Source organism: Gracilinanus agilis, chromosome 6 (assembly GCF_016433145.1).
Source record: "Gracilinanus agilis isolate LMUSP501 chromosome 6, AgileGrace, whole genome shotgun sequence".
NCBI classification, from domain to species: Eukaryota; Metazoa; Chordata; class Mammalia; order Didelphimorphia; family Didelphidae; genus Gracilinanus; species Gracilinanus agilis.
The window spans coordinates 97,594,085-97,614,481 of record NC_058135.1 but is presented as its reverse complement, the minus strand read 5'-3'; the positions used below and the strand labels follow the sequence as shown (position 1 = coordinate 97,614,481).

At 35.0% G+C, this 20,397-nt stretch overlaps 1 protein-coding gene across 1 annotated transcript in view; it reads right to left on the bottom strand.

The window, feature by feature from the left end:
* NEK1 (NIMA related kinase 1) overlaps nt 1-14,480 on the bottom strand; it is a 116,341-nt gene extending 101,861 nt beyond the window's left edge. Inside the window, exons 1-4 of the mRNA XM_044680089.1 lie at nt 14,353-14,480; nt 14,172-14,268; nt 9,172-9,269; nt 6,751-6,834 (exon numbers count right to left, since the gene is read on the bottom strand). Coding sequence (XP_044536024.1) covers nt 6,751-6,834; nt 9,172-9,269; nt 14,172-14,268; nt 14,353-14,469 — 396 coding nt within the window. The 5' untranslated portion in view covers nt 14,470-14,480. The remainder of the gene's footprint in view (nt 1-6,750; nt 6,835-9,171; nt 9,270-14,171; nt 14,269-14,352) is intronic.
* Nucleotides 14,481-20,397: the final 5,917 nt, after the last annotated feature.

Here is a 20,397-nt window from a genome sequence, read left to right as displayed (position 1 = left end):
ATACAGTATTTGGAAAGGCTTGTTTTTCTCAAGCTGGGGAGCAGGCTATATATGTCTGGAAATTCCTAAACTATGGTTTAGGTGGCTCAATGAATGAAGAGCCAGGCCTAGCATAAGAGGTCTTGGGTTCAAGTCTAGCCTCATACTTCTCAGCTGTGTGATTCTGTTTGCAAGTCACTTAACTCTTATTGCCTAGTCCTTACTATTCTTTGCCTTGGAATCATACACAATATTGATTCTAAGACAGAAGCCAAGGGTTAAAAAAAAAAAAGAACTAAACCAGAGAGAACCTTTCATTTCTTTGACAGACAATTTAAATTTTCAGTAATGTCTTAACAAAAACATAAAATATTCATGATGAATCATTTGTCATTAATTGAACATAACTAAAAAGTAATCCCAAAGTTTCAAAATCCAGTCTGTATTCCTCCTCTTGATTAAGAAATGTTATTCTGATAACATATATTTGAATCCTGAAGTCTTATTTTGAAAATGTTTTTATTTTGTTATACAATTAGCTAAACACTATAAAGCATTTAAAAGATGTTTGCTATAGAGAATAATGATTAAATGAAGAAGATTCTTCTGTAATTAAATATTAGGATTTAAGTATGAATTAAGTATGAATTCATGGAAAAGTGATTTGTTTAATAATTCAAAGGCAAATGAAAAGAGGACAGATTATATAAATTCTTCAGAATTTCTGATGTTAAGACTACAACTAAAACTTAAGAGGTGAGAAGTTCTATAATCTTCAAGAAAGAAAAAAACTAAAGTCAAGTAAAATAATCAACTTGCCTTTTCAATCAAACAATAGTAATCTTATTAAATGCTGCAGAATGCTGCTTATTTGTCTACAAAAATGTCTCTAAGTCACCAAGACTTATATGAGTTGTAAAGGTGCAGAACCAGAAGAAAATTTATACCAAAACAATATCGTTATCATATTAAAGACAAACAACTTTGAGAGTCTTTACTTAGGGCTCTGGTCTGTATAGGAAAAGAAGACCAGAAGGAATTTTAAGGAGAATAGCTTTGAAAATAACATGATGTCTTTTACTATATGTTTAAAAAGAAAGACAAGCAGGGCCAGCTAGATAGTTCAGTGGATAGAGAATGAGGTCCTGGATTCAAATCTGGCCTCAGAAACTTTCTAGCTATGTGACCCTGGGCAAGTCACTTAACCTCAATTGCCTAGTTCTTTTTGCTTTTCTGCGTTGGAACCAATACTTAGTACTGATTCTAAAACAGAAAGTAAGTTTTTTTTTAATAAATAAAAAATAAATTTTAAAAAAGCAAACTGTACACAATGGGTTTGTAGTTTCATCCATGACCCTCTTTCTGTTCTACTGTGTATATGAAAATGCTCATTTTAGTTGAAGTTCAGAATTAAAAGGAATGCATCCATCCTATTAAAAAAACAAAACAAAACAAAAAGTTCTTTGCTTGACCCTACCAGTTCCTCGAGCTATCAATCCATATCTAAATCTGCTTTTTACGGTCAAACTCTAGGTATACTTGTTGCCTCTAGTTTCTCTCCTCCCACTCACGTCTCACTTTACATTGTGGCTTCTAGTCTCACTCAAATCAAACTGTCCTTTCTAAAGTTATCAATGGTTTTTTAACTGACAAATCTAATGGTGTCTTTGTTAATCCACATACTTGGTTTTTCTACAGCATTTGGTACTGTTGAATATCCTCTCCTTACTGGCTTTTGGTGATAGTTCTCTCTCTTGAATTTTATCTTATCTTGATTGGATAATCATCCATTCCAGGTCCCTAATATGATATATCCTCCCAAGCTGTCTTGGGCTTTGTTTTCTTTTCTTTCCATACCTTTCTTCTCAGAAACCTAGGGATTTAATTGTCCCTGCACTTATGACTCTAAAGATCTATCTATCCAGTCCTAATCTCTCTCCTGAGATCGAGTCCTACATCACCAGTTAGATATTTCAAAATGAACATGTTCAAAAAGAGAACTCAGTACTTTCCCTCAAGAACCTATAGCTCTTTCAAGAGTGTTATTACTACTGAAGCAGCACTAACCTTGCAGTCATCCAGGTTCATGATATGAGAGTCAATTCGTACTCAAAAAGCTCCAATAGTTCCATTTTTTTCCCATGCATAGTCAAAGAAGAGATCTGTTTTTGATGCCTTGGCCTGGGTTGTCTATCTCTAGGCTTGAAGTATTCTCCCTCCCTATACCACTCTGTAGAATCCCAAGTTTCCTTTAAAGATAAGCTCTATCTAGTACCATGCACTATAGAATGCCAGATCCCCCAACTATTAGTGTCATCCTTAGCCTTGAAATTGCCTTGTGTTTATTCAACATGTTTTGTATATGTTTACATACTGTTTCCTCCAAGAAATATAAGAACAAAGGGCAGTTTAATTTTTGTATCTGAATTCCTAATGACTAGAACAGTGCATGGCACAAAGTATGTGCAGAATAAATGTTTGTTGTTTAATGGATGCCCTCTAAAATAGGTTAACTATGGACAGAGAACAATTTCTGCAAGAAAAAAACAACACACACAACTAAATGTAACTTGGGTTATGTTACTAATGGTAGAAAAGTTCAGAAAAAGAGTTCCATGGCATTGCTCAGGCTACTTCCCAAAAACGAGAATGAAATGAAAAAGTATTTAAGTATTCCCCATATGCAAAGTTCTGTGTTAAGTGCTGGGGATACAAACTGAAAAGCAAGACAGATTCTACTTAGGAAGGAACTCCCATTCTAATAGATGACAACACATAGATTTCACCTGCAAGAGAGAGGGAAAGACTCCATGGTACTTATGGTACAATATCAAGTTAGGTGGTAATATATCATTTAGATGCTTCAAAGCTTTGAGAAATAGAGGTATGGCTAATCAACTAGGTCAGGACCCAAGATCATCTTGACATTTTAGAAGGCTGAATCCAAAAAAGATAAAATTTAATTAGAATACAAAACTTATACTAGATTGGGGGAAAAATTCTAAAGTACAAGATGGAAAAGTATTTCTAGATGGCAATCTGTCTGAAAAAGATCTATGGGTTTTAATAAACTGAAATCTCAATATGCAGCTTCAGTATAATATAGCAGCCAAACTAATGTGATTGTAGACTGCACTGAGAGACATGTATTCAAGTACTAAGCAGAAGATAATCCTATGTGGCCTGTTCTGGAGTATTATATGAAGTTTAAGGCATAAGTTTTAGGAAAGATATTGATTAGTTAAAGGGCATCCAGAGCAATGTTAAACAGGATAGTGAAGAACCTTGACATGTCATCACAAGGTCAGCTAAAGAAGCTAGAGATTTTTCACTTGAAGGAGATTTGAGAGGTATCTTCAAGTAACAGAAATACAAACAAGAACAGCCTTTTTCTATTTGGCCCAAAAAAAGAGAACTAGGAGGAATGAAGGGAAATTGTATTGGCAGATTTAGACTTGGCATAAAGAATTCCTAACAATTAAAGATACCCTACAGTGAAATGGGCTTCTTTGAAAGATGGCAGATTTTCCTTCACTGAAGATCTTCAAACAAAACTAGATGGCTATTATACTAGATTTGCTTTGCTGAGGGGATTCTTGTTCAGGTTCAGATTAAATTAGATGATTTCTGTTATCTCTTCCAACTCCAAGGATTCATGATACATCTAGAATTCTAGTGTTCATTTCTGGACATGGAATTTTAAAAGGGAAATTAGGCAATTGGGATAAAGTGACTTGCTCAGGGTCACACAACTAGATGTGTCTGAATCCAGATTTGAATCCAGATTCTCCCCACTTAAGGCCTGATGTTTTATCTACTAAGTCACCTAGCTGCCCCTCTTATTTTAACTTTTAACAACCTTATTGACTTTAATGTATAATACTGTGCTCTCCAACCCACTGCCTACCTTCCCCTCCCCTACAAAAACCCTGCTAAGTGAAAGCAAAAGAGACCAGCACCTCTTATGCATGAGCTGTGTGCCCTCCCTCATCTGCCAAAAGCTCCTTTCCTGCCTCCCTCTCTCACTTGGAATGACTTTGGGCAACTGAAAGAACAGAAAGCAAAACCTTGGAATAGGGGAGAAGATGGGGTTATTCATGAATAAGAAAAGCCCAAACAAGATAGCTTCTAAACCTCCTCCAAACACATGTATTTCATGCTTATATCTTTCATAGCTCCATCGCCTTGCTATGTAATTGCTTGAAAGGGCTTAATATTATCCACAGAGAATTCATACACATACACAACTACACAAACTTAAAATTAGAAGGAACTTTCATCAGATCTAGTATAAACCTCTTATTTCACAGAAGACAATGAAGTTATGAGAGCAATTAAGTGACCTATGGCTTAGTTACAGAGGTGCTAAGTGTCAGAGCCAGGAATGGAACCTAGGACTTTGCATTCCAAATTAAGCACTCTTTCCATGGTAAGGCATCATGCTGCTGTCTGTACATCTTGTTATCTAGATCACACATAAAAATATTACATAAACTGGTACTAATATCAATTCCCAAGGAATCCTACTATTTAAAGTTTTCACTCAGAGAAATGCCAATTTATTCCTAAGTCTTTGTTTCCAAGGTAGGGAATATTTATAGCTAGATGCAATATGGAATAATAACTCACATATAAAAGGGCTTAGCTCATAAACTCATTATTTACTTATTTACTACCCTAAAGAGAATAAAAACACAAAACTTTTTTAATGCTTAAAAAAGTTTTGTTTTTAATTCTCTGTTGCTCAGAAAAGGATGTTATTCAAGGAACACTTTCTATAATGAATCTTCATTCAAAAATGACTGGAGTTTGACTCAGGGAAGTGTTTCTTCATATAACTAGGGTCCTAAACTTCAAAAACCTAGCTCTCATTTTAAATACTAAGGCATATGTAATCAAATAAGAAAAGTGAAAGGATCTGGTTTTTTAAAAATATAATTCACTGAGCTCAACAATCACCTATTACATGTCAGGCACTGCAGTCTTCAATAGAGTTTTGAAGACAAAAATGAAACATTCCCTGCGCTTGAGTAGTTTACATTCTATTAGGAAATATAACATATACACAGATCAGCAAATAATTTCTCCATGTAAGTAGATATATGCATATATGTATTATACATACAAAATACATATATATATATATACATATATATATATATATACAAAATATGCCAAGTTTTTAAAATGGGGGAAGGAGGAGGATAGTAACAACTACGCAATGAGGAAAGAGGTCTTCCATAAAATGGCATTTGAGCCATTTTATGAGCCAAGGTTTTGTAGGTGAGCTAGATAGAGATGGATATGAAGGGAGAGCATTCCAAGTCTGGGGAACAACTTTAGATTGGAAATAGAAGGTTATGTTAAGTAAATAGCAAAAAGGCCACTTGGGCTAGAACAAAGTATAGAAAGGAAGAGGCATGTAATAAACCTAGATTTGGGGCCAGACTCCAAAATCCAAAGAGAAAATTTGTATTTTACCCTAGAGGCAAAATAAAGAGGCACTGAAAGTTCTTAGAAGTGACAGAGTCATATCTTGTCTCAGGAAAACCACATTTTGGCAACTGTGTGGAGGATACATTGGCAAGGAAACTGGATTCAGGAAAACAATTAGGAAACTATTACAATTGTCTAGGGGAGGGGTGCTGAGAGTCTGAATCACGATGGTAGTAGTGAAAGTGTAAGAAAAAGAGATGAAGTTAAAACAGGATTAATAAGCCATGGAAACTGGCTGGATATGAGGGATGAGTCAAAGGGAAGAATAGAAGATGACTTCTCAGTCTTAAAACTCAAAACTAGAAAAATGGTATAACTCTCAATAGAAAAAGGAGAGTTAAGATCATGGGTGGGTTCAGCCCAAGAGGTTTTTGGTTTTTTTTTAACCTGGAGTGCATGAATATATTTCAGGAGATCTATGAACCTGGATGGAAAAAAAAAGTCATCTTACTTTCAACTAACTTCTAACTGAAATTTGGCATTTCCTTCAACTATGAATTTTCAAAACATTATTGTGAGAAGGGGTCCATAAACTTCATCAGAATTCCAAAGGTTTATGAAACATAAAAGTTAACTTCTGATTTAATGGAACATAGGAGCTGGAGTAGATGCTGAGTAACCCTTTTCACCAAGTGCCACTGGCCTTAGGGAGGAAAAAACAACTAAGATTTGCTAAACACAAATCAGAATGAACTTCATGTAAATAATAAGAAATAGAATGAGGGGGAGCAGGAAGTTAAAAAGAGAATATTAATTAAAAAATTAAAATGTAGATCTTTTTACTTTGGCTATTAAGGGAGGGGGGAGGGAGAGAAGAAAACTGACAAAGAAAGAGGCAACCTCAGACACAAGCTCAGAAGATAACATTCCTGCTAGGTAGAAATGAAGGTGACAAAAAAGGAGGTAGAAATGCTCAAATGGTTCTTTGACAAGTGCCAGAATAATTTTCTCTTGTCAAAAATCCTACTGTTTTCTTGGAGTACAGGCACAGGTAATAAGTAATTGCTTTTTACTACTGTTATATGTGAGCTGCCATTAGCATTTGAAATTGTGATTAGCTATCCAGTTTAAGAATACAATTTTCCAAGGAAACAGTTTTCTTGTTTTGGTTTTCGAAGTCAAAAGTTTATTTTTCAAATGTTTATTTTCTTGTAGAATTCTAAAGGGGATCTATGCCAGACTACAGACCCAGTCTAAAACACTGATTAATTAACTTTTAGTATGCTTTTGTTTAAAAATTACTTAAATCTCAAGAGGTAGCATATATTAACATACCTGTGACTTTATATCTCGATGGAGAATTTTTCTGTCATGCACATGTTTCAGCGCTAAACAAATCTGCACAAACCAGTCCATGATCTAAACAAAATAATCAAAAAATCTCACTTTTAAAAACTGCTTACATTTTACCATAAAGCATTACCTTTTGGATTAACTATTTTTTCATCTGATTTCATCAAACTTTCTAGATTAGGATTACTTTCAACTGCAAAAATGGCCATCAACACTAGTAACCAGACAACTGGCATCCAAAAAATATGATACATTTGCTCTTCTAATGTAACAATTTAAAAAAATTTAGTGTAGCCTCCCCTTTTAGCAAAATGGGTAACAATGATTTATAATTAGCATGTTAATTGCTTTATAAATGTTTGCTTTCACAGTTTTTTTTAAACCAAGTTCAAAATGTTAGTCTTGAGCCCTCAACTTTTCTCTAGCATCTAGTCAAAGTAAGAGCCTCTGAAAGATATAATTCAATCTCCCCTATATAGAGTCTACCCTGTCATATCTCTGGGACTTTCTTTCTCCTCCCCTATAAACATACTTTGTCTAGATAAACCCCCCAACACACAACAAAAAATATAAAAGCAGTTCAGAAGTTTCATGCATTAATGATAGATGTCCAAGACCCCATCTGCAAATGCCATTCCCACTGCACCAATTGTTTCTTTCTGTCTTTTAGGATCTTCCTAGAATTTTCTCTGTTTCCCAGTATCCAAGTTACCAGGCTACTCCCCATATATAAAAACCTTCCAGACTTTACTTCTCTATAGCGCTTCCCTGCTCCTCTGCAAATGACTCCCTAGTTTTGATCAATTGCCTCCTTAAACCTACAACTTCATGTAACTTATCTTGTGTTAACAATTCTTGAATACTTGGCCTTTAAAATGTTTCTCATATCCATATGCTCTTTCACCATCCTATTTGCCTGTATTATTGCAAAAGCTTTACCCTTGGTAAGTCATTGTGCAGTGTCTCTTTCTTCCAATAAACACTATACACCACTGCAAGAATAGTTTCCTATGTACTCATTTGATTCTGTATTTTATAGCTCAAAAATCATGTCTCCTTACTAGCTACAAAATAAAGTTAAAACGAATTAGCCTGGCAATCTGACTCCAATCTACACTTTGAACTTTATCCTCCACTATTGCTGTATATAAAGCCTCCCCTATGCCACACAATGCTATCCCTCAAATAGAACAACAAAAACACACAACTACAACCTATCTTATTCATGAATAAGAAGCCCAAACAAGATAGCTTTTAAACCTCCTCCAAACACATGTATTTCATGCTTATATCTTTCATAGCTCCATCGCCTTGCTATGTAATTGCTTGAAAGGGCTTAATATTATCCACAGAGAATTCATACACATACACAACTACACAAACTTAAAATTAGAAGGAACTTTCATCAGATCTAGTATAAACCTCTTATTTCACAGAAGACAATGAAGTTATGAGAGCAATTAAGTGACCTATGGCTTAGTTACAGAGGTGCTAAGTGTCAGAGCCAGGAATGGAACCTAGGACCTTGCATTCCAAATTAAGCACTCTTTCCATGGTAAGGCATCATCTCAATGTGGATAACTCTTCTCTATCATTATAGTTTTTAACTAATCCATATTCATTTGCTCTTTGTGATTCTTGTCCACATTCTTCCAAAAATCTTCCATTATAAATCTGACATACTAGAGACCTTCCACTTACTAATCTACATTTAAGAACCAGCATAAATTCTATCATTCAAGAAATATATCATTGGGGAAAAAAGCAAATGGACTAGTTGTAGTTTAAGAAAGGAATAGAATGGTATTGTGAGTGCAACATAAGATATTTTTTTAAAAAGACCTAGCACATTGGGTAGATCTATCAAGGGGGATATATGAGAGGACATGAACACTTCTGCCTACAATATAAAAAAAAACAGATAATTTGTGATCTATATCAAAAAAGAGGGAGGGAGGAGGAATAATTACATAGCAAGAAATTATGCATGAATCCCCTGGAGTACTGATGTGGGCTGAGGCTAGAGAGAGCACTTTGAAATCCAGGCTGATGTGTATTAACCCACAGGAAACCAATGTACATTCCTAAGCAAAGTAATATGAGAAAAGCTATATCCTAGGAAGATTAGTTTGGCAGTAGCATGCAAGGTGGTACAATTGGTAGAAGAAACTAGTACTTGACATATGATGAAGGTTCAATAAATATTTATCTGGAAGTGGAAATAGGACAGGAAGGGATAAATCAGAGAGATAATGGAAAAGAAAAATCAACAGGACCTAGAAATAAACATGTAATAGGTTCTGACACTATATCATCCAAGGAATACTACTAAATTAGTATGCAAAATTTAGAATGTTCTATACATAACAGCACCATAAAATAACTATTCATCTACATAGTTACCTGATCTTCCGGAAACAACACACCTTTCTGGGCATTTATTCGTTTATATAGATCCCCTCCTTCACAGTAATCCATTACTATGTAGAGAGAGCCACTTTCTACAAAATATAAACAACAAATATTCCCTATTTGAAATTTAGACCAAAAAGAGAAAACAAAGTAGACATGCGTTTACTTAAAGTTATATAAAAATTAAGTGCTAGACTTAATAAGACAATAGAATAAGGCACAGTATCAAGCTCTGGGTAATACCTCAATTCATAAGTTTATAATTTGTTCATACATTTATGTTGACAAAAAAGATTTCATTACTGTGAATTTAACTATAATAACTTATCAAATAGACTTGTGCAAGGCTTTCTCATGAAGTTTTGGAAAATATATTTACTTTAACATATATAGAGACATATTTCAAAACACTAAAAGACACCAGAATTTATTATGATATAAAATAGCCAAATTTTAGTCTACAGGACTTAAAATGAAATATACTTCCATTACAACTTGACGGGTAAGAGATTAAAGATGTAGAATGCTGCATATGGGGTCAGACATGGTCAAGGTGTCTAGTTAGTTTTACTTCACTGTTTTCCCTTAATTTAAAAAAAGGCTTCCCGTGAAGGAAGGTGACTAGAAAGTGATTTTAAAAGCAACAATAATATATTAAAAACCAAAAAATATTTCCAACAACTGTTGCTAAGTGTTTAGTCCTACTTAATGTCATATTATACTTATTAATAAAACATTCTATACTTATAAATTTAAAATGCCTTAAATTTGTGATTCAATGTTAAAAAAAATTTGTAATTCATCTTCAATTGGCAGTAGTTTCTAATATTTTACTTTTATGTACCTCGTCTTTTTAAAGAAGTAATAAACAAACATGATATTATAGAACCTTTCATCCAAAAGAATCTAGTGATAATTATTCAGTAATATAAATTACCAGTCTCACTAATGCACTGCTGGTGGAGTTGTGAATTGGTCCAACCATTCTGGAAGGCAATTTGGAACTATACCCAAAGGAGTTTAAATGAATGCCTGCCCTTTGATCCAGCCATACCACTCTTGGGTTTGGACCCCAAAGAGATAAGGAAAAATACTTGTACAAAAATATTTATAGCTGTGCTCTTTGTGGTGACAAAAAATTGGAAAATTAGGGGATACCCTTAGATTGGGGAATGGCTGAACACCACCTTAAAGAGTATGTAATGAATATAATTACCTTTTTTGATTAGTTAATATCATTACAAAGATTAGTTATCATACTTTGCTGTGATATAATGATATCCTCAGAGGCTACTGAGATGAATAGGGCTGGTTTCAATACCAAATTGCTCCAGACTTTTGAGATACTTGTGTCTCCTTTTTTTAAAAAGTTTTTATGCCCTTCTAATTTCTGTAACTATTAATCCTAACTAATACAGTTCTTTAGTAGTTCACTTTCCCACTCCCAATTCCATCTAGTTTCCTGTGAGTTGGCACAGAAGTTAGGTAATCTTTTTTTTAATCCTGGCCTTCTGTCTTAGAAGCAATACTAAGTATAGGTTCCAGGGCAAAAGACTGGAAAGAGTTAGGCAATGGGAGTCACACTGCCTAGGGTCACATATCTAGAGACGCATCTAAGGGCCAATTTAAACACCCTAAATAATGATTCTCAATCCACTTAGCCACCTAAATATAAAAACGAAGTTCATATGACAAATGTCTTTACCACTCTGACTAGACTCATCTGGAGACTTCCCAGCTTATCACTGTCTTTCCTAAAAGGTGGTGCCAAGAATATGACACACCTGCAGTGGAATAAAATACTTTGATCTTTTTCAGACAAAACGTTTTGTACTCGTGCCCCTTACCTCTTTCCATATTGTGCCTGTAAAGTTTATTTTTGAACCCAAATGTTAAGATTTGACATGCATACTCCTATTACATTTCATCTTATTTAATTCTGTCCAATGTTCAAGCCTATTGAGGGCTTTTCCTTTCCAGATTAATTATATGTAATTTTAATAAACATGAATTTATGCTTTTATCCATATTTCAGTGTCTAGAGCTTGTGACATCAGAATCTTTTAAATGAACTATGTTTTCAAACAAAGAGAATGCTGTCCTCTAGCAGATAGAACATTCATGTGGATACAAAGAGGTTTCAACCACAATTTAGACTCCATCACTGATTAGCTGTGTGATTTTGAGAGGTTCATTTCAATTCTCTGCTATAACTGCCACAATCTAGATCTCCTCCTACATTATAAGAGATATTTTAAATATCTCATATATAACATAGGACAGAATTTCAAAATTCATTAAGTGCAGACTGTAAGTGCAGACTGAGGCCAAGGTGGTTGTCAAATGGAAGCAAGAAGCTCAGTTTAGCTAAGCTCGGCTCCCATGTACCTCTTCTGGCAAAAAAAATCTAAAAATAGCACAAGACCCAACAAACAAAAGGCAGCAAGAAAGAAAACTGCCACAAAAGCCAGCATCACCATAGGCAAATAAGAAGTTTTCCAGCATGTGAAACTGGGTCAGTGACACTGGACTCCTAATAAAATTCTGTATCCAGAGGCAGCAAGAGTAGAGCACTCCCACTGGAAAGCGCTAGATGGTCAGAAACCCAGAGTGAGCCTCAAAGGCAAAGTAGGAGTAAGAACATCTAGTCTGGATGTAGTAATACTTAAGACTGTGACAGCTTAGTCCTAGAGACTCAGAGGTTCTTTGAACTCTGCCTTTGGACACAACAGAAGGCCCTAAGAATCCCATGCTCTGAATCTGAAAAATCAAAGGGAACCTACTAGAGCTCTTAGCATCAACACAACCAAGAAGTGGAGGTAAATGTAGGTTATCCCAGGTATAGACTAGGTAGATATTTTGTGTAGACATTACACAAAAGTTTATCAGGGCAGAGCCTGACCCTGACAGAGTCCTAATTTAGCAACTAAGACAGGAGAGAGAAGAATATTTGGAAGAAGACATGGAACACTTTAAAAGAATAACTAAAGATCCAGGCACATTCAAAGTCTAGGGAAAAGTGGCTACCTAATAACTGAAAGTAGAAACTCAAAGGAAAAAACTGACTTCCCATAAAGATTCAAATGGGAAACAAAGAAGATAGAAGGGAGAGGGGAAGTAGAGTTAAAAGGGAGTATAATACCAGTGTGAAGAAATCATTGCAAGCAAAAAAAATTTCCTGATCACGTGGAGGGGAAGAGGAGAAGGAGAAAGGAAGAACAGGGGATTGTAGAGGAGGAATGAAAAGCTAGGAACTGGAAACTAAAATGTTGCCCATGAATTTAGGAATGATTGAACAAATTATGATATATGAATGAAAAAGAATGTTATTTGGAAATAAGAAATTATATAAGATATTCAGAGAACCCAGGAAAAATTTTATAGACTGATGCAGAGTCAACAGAACCAGAAAAATTTATACAATGCCAATCACACTGTAGGAACAAAAACAGCTTAACAGAGTTAAAGACTCTGATCAAGGCATCTTGGAGTCCTAATGATGGAACATATTATCCATCCCCTTACACAGAAGACATATTTTTGGACAGAGCCACTTGGTGGATTTGTTTTGCTTATGTACGATTATTTGTTTTTGGCTTGTTGGGTGGGAATAAGTTGTTGGCAGCAATAGTAATGCAAAAAAAGGTAAAAGAGAATGAAGAAAGAGAAGCATAGAAACTTTTTTTTTTAATACAGAGAAGGCAACAGAAAGAAGTTCAAAGGGAACCATAGACAAGTAGTTATACTGGAATGACCTCCAGGAATTGATGCAGAATGAAAGGAGCAGATCTAGAACATTGTACACAGAGACTGATACACTGTGCTACAATCAAACATAATGGACTTCTCTACTAGCAGCAATGTAAGGATCCAGAGTAAGGCTGAGGGACTTATGAGAAAGAAAACTAGCCACATTCAGAGGAAGAACTGTGGGAGAAGAAACACAGAAGAAAAATAATGGCTTGAACACATGGGCTGATGGGGATATTATTGGGGATGTAGACACTAAATGATAACTCTAGTTCAACTATCAATAATATGGAATTAGGTCTTAATCAATGATACATGTAAAACATGTGTTGGCTAAGGGGGGTTAGGGGGTTGGGGGAGAGGGAAAGAACATGAAACATGTAACTATGGGAAAATATTCAAAATTAAAATTAAAAAAAGACAAGTAGTGATAGTTTTGAAATTAAGATATTCAATTCACTTTTTTTAAAGCAAGCAGTATGGAATTGAGAACAGTAATTTCATATGCAATCCTCTTTTTGTGTTCTGCTGTGAATAAATTAATGCTCACTCCATGTGTGTGTCAAGAGGGAGTTAGGTTCACAACAGAAACAAATCTAATTTTCTTTGAGTCTTAGAATATGTAGAATGTGAGATCATTCTCTTCTGGGTTTGTTGGACATTCTTGGCTCTTAAATATTTCTTTGAAATTGATTTCTTTGTCTGTTTACTCATTTTTCTATCCTCTGTCTTATTTTAAAAAATCTATTATTAATACAGGCTAGATAGCCTCTTTTATTTAAGATATACAGAGAAGAAATTTCACAATATCTGCCCTAAATTTTTCTAATATTATCTCTACAGCATTTTAAACTCCTTCAAGAAGGTAAGTGATGTATTTAAATACTGTACTTTCATATACAATACTAATAAGTGGAGAGGTCTATCAATTTTTTCAGAGACTCAGAGCTGATGTTAAATAGGACTTAAAGGATAAAGAACAATTTGAAGGAATGTTCCTCTTTTTATTATCACAACAGGTTCCTTTCACAGATTATGAAGACAGTCCTCAGCCAATAGTAAACTAAGTGGGGACACAGATAGTATCAAAGAATAAAGCTGACCACCAGACCCTGTTTAATACTGGCATTGCAATGATATGCATTATTCCCCTAGAGTAATGAAACTATTGTCACGGCTAAATTAGGCACAGACATCTAGTGGATCAGATCTTGTACACTCTCTTGCAAATTTTATCTAACCTTCAAATGATTCTCTATATAGGACAATATTTGGATGCTTCATGTTTGCCAACACTTCAACTTCTCTCCTGGATTCTTCTCTTTCTTTACTAGACATCTGAAAAAAGAAAACCAGATTTAAAAAACAAATTACTATAGAAATGTAAAAGCTGTGCCAAAAAGAAAATGAAAATTGGCTTACCTTTGAGATGTTAATTTCCTTGATAACATATTGTTTACAATCTTCCCTAGATTTAACAAGAATGGCTTTTCCAAAGGATCCTTCCCCAATCTTTTGGAGTTTGTTGTATTTATCCATGGTTCTTTTCCTAAGGCATTCTTATACATGTGCTAAACAGAAAAAGATGTTAACATAGGTAAAAGTATCTATTAAAACATGCTATAAAGTTTAAATAGTAAATCTTTGCTTACAGTTAAATAACCTCTCACTAAATTATACTTTGCATTATTTATAGCCTAAAAAAAATCCACCATAGTATTGTCACATACTAATTTAAATTTTTGTGACTTCTTGAAATCTAAGCATCGCATTATGTTCAAATGGTAAAAAGGAACGTTATTACTTCTGCGAATACTGCCTCTATCCTGGACAACTGCAATAGGCTCCTAATCAGCCTCCCTGACTCAAGCCTCTCTCTTTCACCAATCACACCTCCACACAGCTGACCAAGCAATTTTCCTTAAGCATACACATGACATGTCCAACTCTCTCCACAGGTGCTAGTGATTCCCTATTGCTATGTATTGGTCCAAAAATTCTGGCAAGTAATTTAGAATTATATTGAAAGTCAGTAACTGCATATCCTCTGTGAGCCAAGGATTCTGCTACAGAAGAACTGATCTAAAGAGGTCAAAGCCAAAAAAGTCTCAAGTATAACAAAATATTCCTAATAGCATTCTGGATGGTAGCAAAAAAAATGGAAATATTTCATGGGTAATGGCTAAATAAACTGTGGCATATTATACTGTAATAGAATATTATTGTTCTATAAGAAATGTCAAATATGAGGAATTCAGGAAAAATGTGGGACGATCTGAATAAAATAAAGCAAGTGAAATGAGTAGAACCAAGAGAACAATATCACAACTACAGAATGGCGACATTAAAATGAAGCCAAGTAATTGTAATGCTCGATTTTAGCCCTGGAGAGGAGTTGAGAAAGCATCTTCATCACTCTTTTATACCCTTAACATGAATACTGACCCTCCCTTGTGAATTTCTACAATAGCATCTCCAAAACAAACAATATTATGTTTTTTCTCAGTTGCCTAAATGAGAGTTTCCAAAAACCAATCTCTGTACACTTAACAATCCAGCCAAACTGGTTTACTTTCTATCGAATGTGTCATACACACATCTATGCCTTTGCTTGAGAACATCCCCAGCCCACTTCATGTACTGAAATCCTACTAATTCAAATCTTTCTATTGCCTCCATAAAGCCTTCACTGGATGGTAAAGACCTATTATCCCTTGTGCCTTGCACAAAACTGTTTTAAAAACTTTCTAATGTTCTTATCATGGCTATGAATGATAGTTATCCACAATGTGTCTTATGTTTCAACATGTAAACTCCATGAAAGCAGAAATTGTCTTATCTAAACTTTGATCTTCTCTAGGACCTAATATTGTACTGTATATAGTAGGAATTTAATCAATATTTATTTGAAGAATAAAATCTACAAAACTAGACATCATTATAAACAAGTTATTTTACTAGTTTAAAAAAAAGCCAACTTTTTAATGACGCTTTCAAACATCCTTCAGTGCATTTAACAGACATTTGTACCACACAAAAAAAGGTTTAGGATAATTTTCTCATAATAACCTTGTGAAGTAAGTATTCTAAGTAATATTATCTCCATTTTTTGGTAATGGAACTGAAGCTCTGAGAAGTTGTGACTTGTCATCAGTCATATCTCCAGTCTGCCTCTAAATCCAGGGCTCTATGACACTACACTGCCTCTTAGGTGAAAAAACCTGACTTGAGTCTTACATCAATGTAACATTATGCATCAGAAAGTGGAAAATAATTGTCTTATCATAAATAAGGAATCTGTAACTTTTCCCTCACAAATCAAGAAGACTTACTTGCTAGTAGGTAAATTTCAGCTATAAGGAGGGAGAGAAGAGTCAATCAATAAACATTCTGACAGTATTTACTATATGCCAGCGAGGTGGTACAACCTCAGACACTTACTAGTTGTATGCCCTGGGCACATCATTTCACTATCTGCCCCAATTTCCTCATCTGAAAATGAGCTGGAAAAAGAAATGGCAAACCACTTCAGCATCTTTGCCAAGAAAACCCCAAAGGGGTCATGAAGAGTTGGATATGACTAAATAACAACAAGGCATAGAACTAAAAGTGCTAGGGATAATGGAAGGTAAAAGAGAGTTCTTACTCTTGAGGAGATCAAAATTTATTGGGGGAAGACAACATGCAAATAATTATATAAAAACAAGTTATATAGAGGATAAACTAGAAATGACCAACAGAAAGAAAGTAGGGGAATTGGGAAAGGATTCTTGTAGAAGTTGGAATTTTAGTTGAAATGTGAAGGAAGCCAAGATTTGGAAATGAGGAGGGAGAGAATTCTAGCTATTGGAGACAATTAGTAAAAATATCTGAGGTCGGGAGATGGAGTGTCTTGTTCTAGGAACAACAAGGAGACCAGGCTCACAGAACCACAAAGTAAGTAGAGGTAAGTAAGATTAAAAAGGTGGGGAGAAGGGAGGAGAGACTGTGAAGAGCTTTGAAAGCCAAAAGGAGGATTTTTTTGATCCTAGAAGTGATAGGAAGTCACTGGAGTTTATTGTCTAGGGCAGTGATGGGCAAATTTTTAAAGAGGGGGCCAAAGGAAAGGAAATGCTCGTCTGTCAGTCTGTTTCTAAGGCAACTCTTTCAAAGTTTCATTGTATTGTATCCAATCATTGTATCTGTCAGATTAGGAATAATGTCTCACAGCAGGATAGAACATTTCAGGGGGCTGCATCTGGCCCCTGGGCCATAGTTTGCCCATCACTCATCTAGGGGGATGTCATGGTCAAGCCTTCACTCTAAGATCATTTTGATGGCTGAGTAAAGGATGGACTGGAATGGGAAGAGACTTGAGGCAGGCAGACCAATCTAAAAGTTACCTCACTAGGGTTAGATATGAGATCATGAGGGCCTACATCATGTTACCAGTGTCAGAAGAGAGAAGAAATATATACCAGTGTGATTACAAAGATAAAATCTACAAGCCTTGCCAAGAAACTGGATATAGGAATGAAAGTGAAAAGTTGAAATTACACCTAGATTTTGAACATGGATACTTGGGATAATGGTGTACCCTAGACAGTAACAGCAGAGTTATGAAGAAGAAGAGTGTAGGGAAAAAAGATAAGAAGTTCAGTTTTGGTCATGTTGAATTTAAGGCACAAGAAAAATCATTTGATTTGGAAATAGAGGACCTAGATTCCAATCTGTAAGCCTCAAAAGTAGAATTTGTGAACAAAATATGTAGAGATAGCACAAAGGCATTTAGAACATGATCAACAGGGAATGAGAATTTGAAAAAACCTCTTACAGGCTGAAGCAACTGAAATGAAGGAGTAAAGGAAGCCACGCTACCGCTGGAGCTTATCAAAGCAATTTACTCTTTCTATATTTTCCATACAAGCAAAATATTGTGGAAGCCATTATTAATTCCTTGAAATAGCCCACTCCAAAAAAAAAAATGCTCTAAAGGCTAACTCCATAATTCTGACTGAAAGTTCCCAATGACATATAGCTTTTATAAAACATATTAATTTAACATTGGACAAGCAATTTTTTACATGGAAATAATTTATAGATAACATTGAACAATTTAAAATAATATTAGGGCACTTTATTAGAAGCATCTAGATGGATCACATAGAGCACTGACTCAGAAAGATCCATGTTCAAATCCAACTCAAGACAATTAGTAGCTGTTTGGCCTTGGGCAAGTCACGTAATTTCTGTTTGCCTTAAATCACTGGAGAATGAAATGGAAAACCATTCCAGTATCTTTGCCAAGAAACCCTCATGAGCAGCACTGGCATGCTATGATTCAAGGGGTCACAGAGTCAGACAAGATTGAATGACTAAACAAGGGACTTTATAAATTTCATTACCACTTTTTTATCTACCTTATTTCATCTCCAATTCCATCATCTTCACAATATTGTTATATCATAAAAAGAATGCATAAGTCATTTTAACTATAGCTTGAACTATCACACAAACATTTATTATATGACACTCACCAAAGCAATAAAGGAATTCTTCTTGGGCTTGAATTTTTGGGTTTTACTCACATCAGATAAAGTGAAACAGGCCTGTCAACAGAGACATGAGAAGAAAAGAAAAAGAAAATTAGCCTAAATCAGACCACAGGAGAACTCTAAAGATGCAGAACATGTAAAATATGAACAAACAAATAGAGAAGTTAATCTTAATGTTTTAAAGCAATTTTATAAAAACCATTTCCCTTTTCTAGCTATTTTATTTTTATTGGAGCAGTATCATTTTTGTCTTTGAATCTCTAGAGATTTCTATAGTGCCTTGCATGTGGGTGCTTAATAGAGGTTAATTGAGTGGATATAAGGTATTGGTAAATATAAAACATATTAGCAATGAAGTAAACTGATATGCACCCTTATCCATTATTATTCACCTATGTCAACTTTTGAAAGGCTCCTGTCACTTGGTTTTTAGAAGCCTTCACAATTCTGACAGCAACCTACCTTTCAAGCCTCATTATTCTCTTTTCTATACTCTATATCTCAGTCAAACCAGTCTTCTCTTGGTTTCTCATAAAGAATACACCCTTCTCCTATCTTTCAGTGCTTGCACTTGCTCTCTCTCCTACACGGATTGGATTCCTCTTCACTTTGCTTCACCATAGCCTTTCTTCAGGATATAGCCCAAACATCACCTTCTAAATGAAGCCTTTCCTGATCCCCACGACTGCTAGCTCTTGCCTTGTTGTATTCATTCAACATTTATTCAGAATATACTTATGGGCACATACTGTATCCATGGATAGAAAATAAGCTACTTGCATGGAGGGAGTTTCAGTTTTTCTCTTTATATTCCCTGTGATTAGCACAGTGCCTTACTATAGCTGAATAGTGTAAACTTTACACTGTAAAGTCTCTCAATTAAGATCAAGAAACTTTCGATTAAGTTCCAATGTGACACACAAAGTCAGAGGGAGGAAAAAAACAGTTCCTGCTTTCAAAGAGTCTATATTCTATCAGAGGAAAACAAAATGTGTCACACAAAAGTAAATTTGAAATACAAAGCAAGGATCTGGGCTGGTACAAAGAATTCCCAGGTGATACTAAAGCAGTTTGGCACTTTCTCTGCAACTTAGTTTTTAGGAGAGTTGCATAGTGAACTAAGAGTAACAGAATTGCCCAGGGTTACATAGTTCCGTATGTTAGATGTGGGACTTGTAGCTAGGTTTTCCTAGCCCTATCCACTAATGTCTCTAGCAACCTGCAAAATAAACATTATCTATAAGCTTCCAAGGGCTGGGGGTACTTCAGTTCTACAAGTACCTGTAATTTCTTATTAGCTCTGACCATACCCTTAGAAGGCAAAGGAAAGACTGATTTGGAAACAGAGAACCGGAGTTCCAATTCGTAGCTACAAACTTCCAAAAACTGAATTTGTATACAAATATAGGATCCACATAGACTTTAACTTGTATACAATATAGTCAACAAAAAGCTGAACCTGTATACAATAATCAGTCAGTACAAAGTAATCTTAGACCATGATCAACTTGGTTCAAGGTAAGAGATCAAGAAAGACCTTCAACTGAAATGAATGGCTAAAGCAATTTGCCAGATATATAGCATATGTATATATACATATATATGATAAATTGCTTTAGCCATTCATTTCCCAATTAGGATGTAAGCTCCTAGAGTGAATGGACTTGGCTTTTGATTTTGCATTTTCTTTGTACTCCTAGTACTTACTCCAGTGTCTATCGTAGAGTATTTTATAGTATATTTTATATAGCATTTAACGTTTATTGACTGAGGGGCATGCCACAAGTCTTCAAGACTCAACTCAAATGCCACCTCCTGTGTGAAGCTTTCCCCAGGCCTGTTTCCCCCTGAAAACACCTACCTTGTATATACAGCATATATCTTCTATTTGTCATCTCTTCTATCAGAATGCAAGTTCCTAATCATTAAGCCT